The sequence below is a fragment of the Glycine max genome, chromosome 15 (assembly GCF_000004515.6).
Source record: "Glycine max cultivar Williams 82 chromosome 15, Glycine_max_v4.0, whole genome shotgun sequence".
NCBI classification, from domain to species: domain Eukaryota; kingdom Viridiplantae; phylum Streptophyta; class Magnoliopsida; order Fabales; family Fabaceae; genus Glycine; species Glycine max.
The window spans coordinates 38056665-38059181 of record NC_038251.2 but is presented as its reverse complement, the minus strand read 5'-3'; the positions used below and the strand labels follow the sequence as shown (position 1 = coordinate 38059181).

General features: G+C 41.4%; 1 protein-coding gene across 1 annotated transcript; it reads left to right on the top strand.

Annotated features, from left to right (window-relative positions):
• The first annotated feature begins 971 nt into the window (after positions 1-971).
• Positions 972-2002, top strand: LOC102662248 (uncharacterized). The gene is made up of 2 exons (XM_006598460.1): positions 972-1285; positions 1705-2002. The coding sequence occupies exons 1-2, from the start codon at positions 972-974 to the stop codon at positions 2000-2002; spliced, it is 612 nt and encodes a 203-aa protein (XP_006598523.1).
• Positions 2003-2517: the final 515 nt, after the last annotated feature.

The window sequence follows — 2517 nt, the reverse complement described above, 5'->3', positions numbered from 1 at the left end:
GTGAAGTCTGAGGATATACCGAAGACTACTTTTAAGACCCGTTATGGTCACTATGAGTATTTAGTCATGTCCTTTGGTGTGACTAATGCTCCAGGTGTGTTTATGGACTACATGAATAGAGTCTTTCACCCTTACCTTGATAGTTTTGTGGTTGTACTCATAGATGATATTTTGGTATACTCCAAGACTAGAGAGGAACATGAAGAACACTTGAGGATTGTGCTGCATACCCTTAGGGACTGACAACTTTATGCTAAGCTGTCCAAGTGTGAGTTTTGGTTAGAGAAAGTTAGTTTCCTAGGGCATGTGATATCTCAAAGGGGTATAGCTGTAGATCCCTCTAAGATTGAAGCCATCCTTGAGTGGGAAAGTCCTAAATCTATTTTTGAGATTAGGATTTTTCTGGGCTTAGCATGATATTTTCGGAGATTCATAGAAGGTTTCTCCAAGTTAGCTTTACCTTTGACTAAACTGACTCATAAGGGTCAAGCTTTTGTGTGGGATACCCAATGTGAGCATAGTTTCCAAACCTTTAAGGAAAAACTGATGACCACTCTAGTGCTAGTTTTGCCTAACCCGAGATAACCCTTTGAGGTGTATTGTGATGCATCAAAGAAGGGTTTAGGAGGAGTGTTGATGCAAAATGGCCAAGTAGTGGCCTATGCTTCTAGACAACTCAAGACTCATGAGAGGAATTATCCCACCCATGATCTGGAGTTGGCTGTTGTAGTTTTTGCCCTTAAGATGTGGAGGCATTATCTGTTTGGCTCCAAGTTTGAGGTGTTTAGTGATCATAAGAGCCTTAAGTACTTGTTTAGTCAAAAAGAGTTGAACATGCATCAAAGGAGATGGTTAGACTTTCTTAAAGATTATGATTTTGAGTTTAGCTACCATCCTGGCAAAGCCAATGTAGTGGCTGACACCTTGAGTAGGAAATCCCTACATATATATATGCCTTGATGGTTAGAGAGATGGATCTCCTAGAACAATTTAGAGACCTTAGCCTTGCATGTGAGGTTACCCCTAACAGTGTGAGATTAGGAACTTTGAGGATCACCAGTGAGTTACTAGGAGATATCAGGGAGGGCCATAAGACTGATCCTTTTCTAAGGAATCAGTTAGAAGCTATAGAGTCAAGAAGAGATAGTAGTTTCAATGTTGGATCGGATGGAGCCTTGCAACTTCAAGATAGGATTTGTGTTCCCAATGTGCTTGAACTTAGGAAGATAATCTTGGAGGAAGGACATAGGAGTAACCTAAGCATCCATCCTGGTGCTACCAAGATGTATCAGGATCTAAAGATGATGTTTTGGTGGCCCAACATGAAGAGAGAAGTTAGTGAATTTGTGTATGCATGTTTAGTCTGTTAGAAGGCTCAGATAGAACATCAAAGACCTTCAGGGAAGTTACAACCCTTGGAGATACACCAGTGGAAGTGGGACAGTATTTCCATGGATTTTGTTGTAGGACTACCTAGAACCCCCAGAGGTTTAGATTCTATTTGGGTTATTGTTGACAGACTGACCAAGTCTGCTCACTTTATTCCCATTAATATCAGATTTTCCTTGGATAATTTGACCTCCCTGTATATTAGTGAGATTGTCATATTACATAGTGTGCCATCTAGCATAGTGTCTGATAGAGATCCTAGGTTTACCTCTAGATTTTGGGAGAGCCTGAATAGTGCGTTGGGAACCAAATTAGACTAAGTTCAGCCTACCACCCTCAGACTGATGGCGAAACTGAATGGACCATTCATTCGTTGAAGGACCTTTTGAGGGTGTGTGTCTTAGAGCAAAAGGGGAGTTGGGAGAGTTTTCTACCGTTGATAGAGTTCACTTATAACAATAGTTTTCACTCTACGATTGGCATGGCTCCCTATGAAGCTTTGTATGGTAGAAGGTGTAGGACACCCTTATGTTGGTTAGAGCTCAGAGAAGACCTCACCTTAGGACCTGAAGTGGTACAACAAACCACCGAGAAGGTCAAGTTGATCCAATAAAGGATGAGGACTGCTCAGAGTAGGCAGAAAATTTATCAGGATAAGAGGAGGAAAGACCTGGAATTCAAGGTTGGTGATCATGTATTCTTGAGAGTCACTCCATGGGCTGGGGTTGGTCGAGCATTGAAATCCCAAAAACTCATACCTCACTTTATTGGTCATTTCCAAATTCTTAAAAGAGTCAGTCCCGTGGCATACAACATTGCATTACCCTCGTCTCTTTCTAATCTTCACAATGTCTTTCATGTGTCTCAACTCCGTAAATATATCCATAATCCATCTCATGTGATCAAATTTGATGAGGTACAAGTGAAGGAGAACTTGACATATGAAATGTTGCATTTGAGGATCGAGGATAGACGAACAAAGCACCTAAGACAGAAGGAGATTCCGTTGGTCAAGGTGATCTAGGGAGGTGCATCAGGAGAAGATGCCACATGGGAATTAGAGAGTCAGATGCGAGCAACCTATCCATCCTTGTTTGAGTCAGGTAAATTTCGGGGACGAAAATTCTA

Coding starts and splice junctions, on each gene's coding strand:
- LOC102662248 (XM_006598460.1), top strand. CDS start 972: ATGGATCTCCTAGAACAATTTAGAGACCTTAGCCTTGCATGTGAGGTT. Junction 1,286..1,704: donor CATCCTGGTGCTACCAAGAT/GTATCAGGATCT, acceptor GAACCAAATTAG/ACTAAGTTCAGCCTACCACC.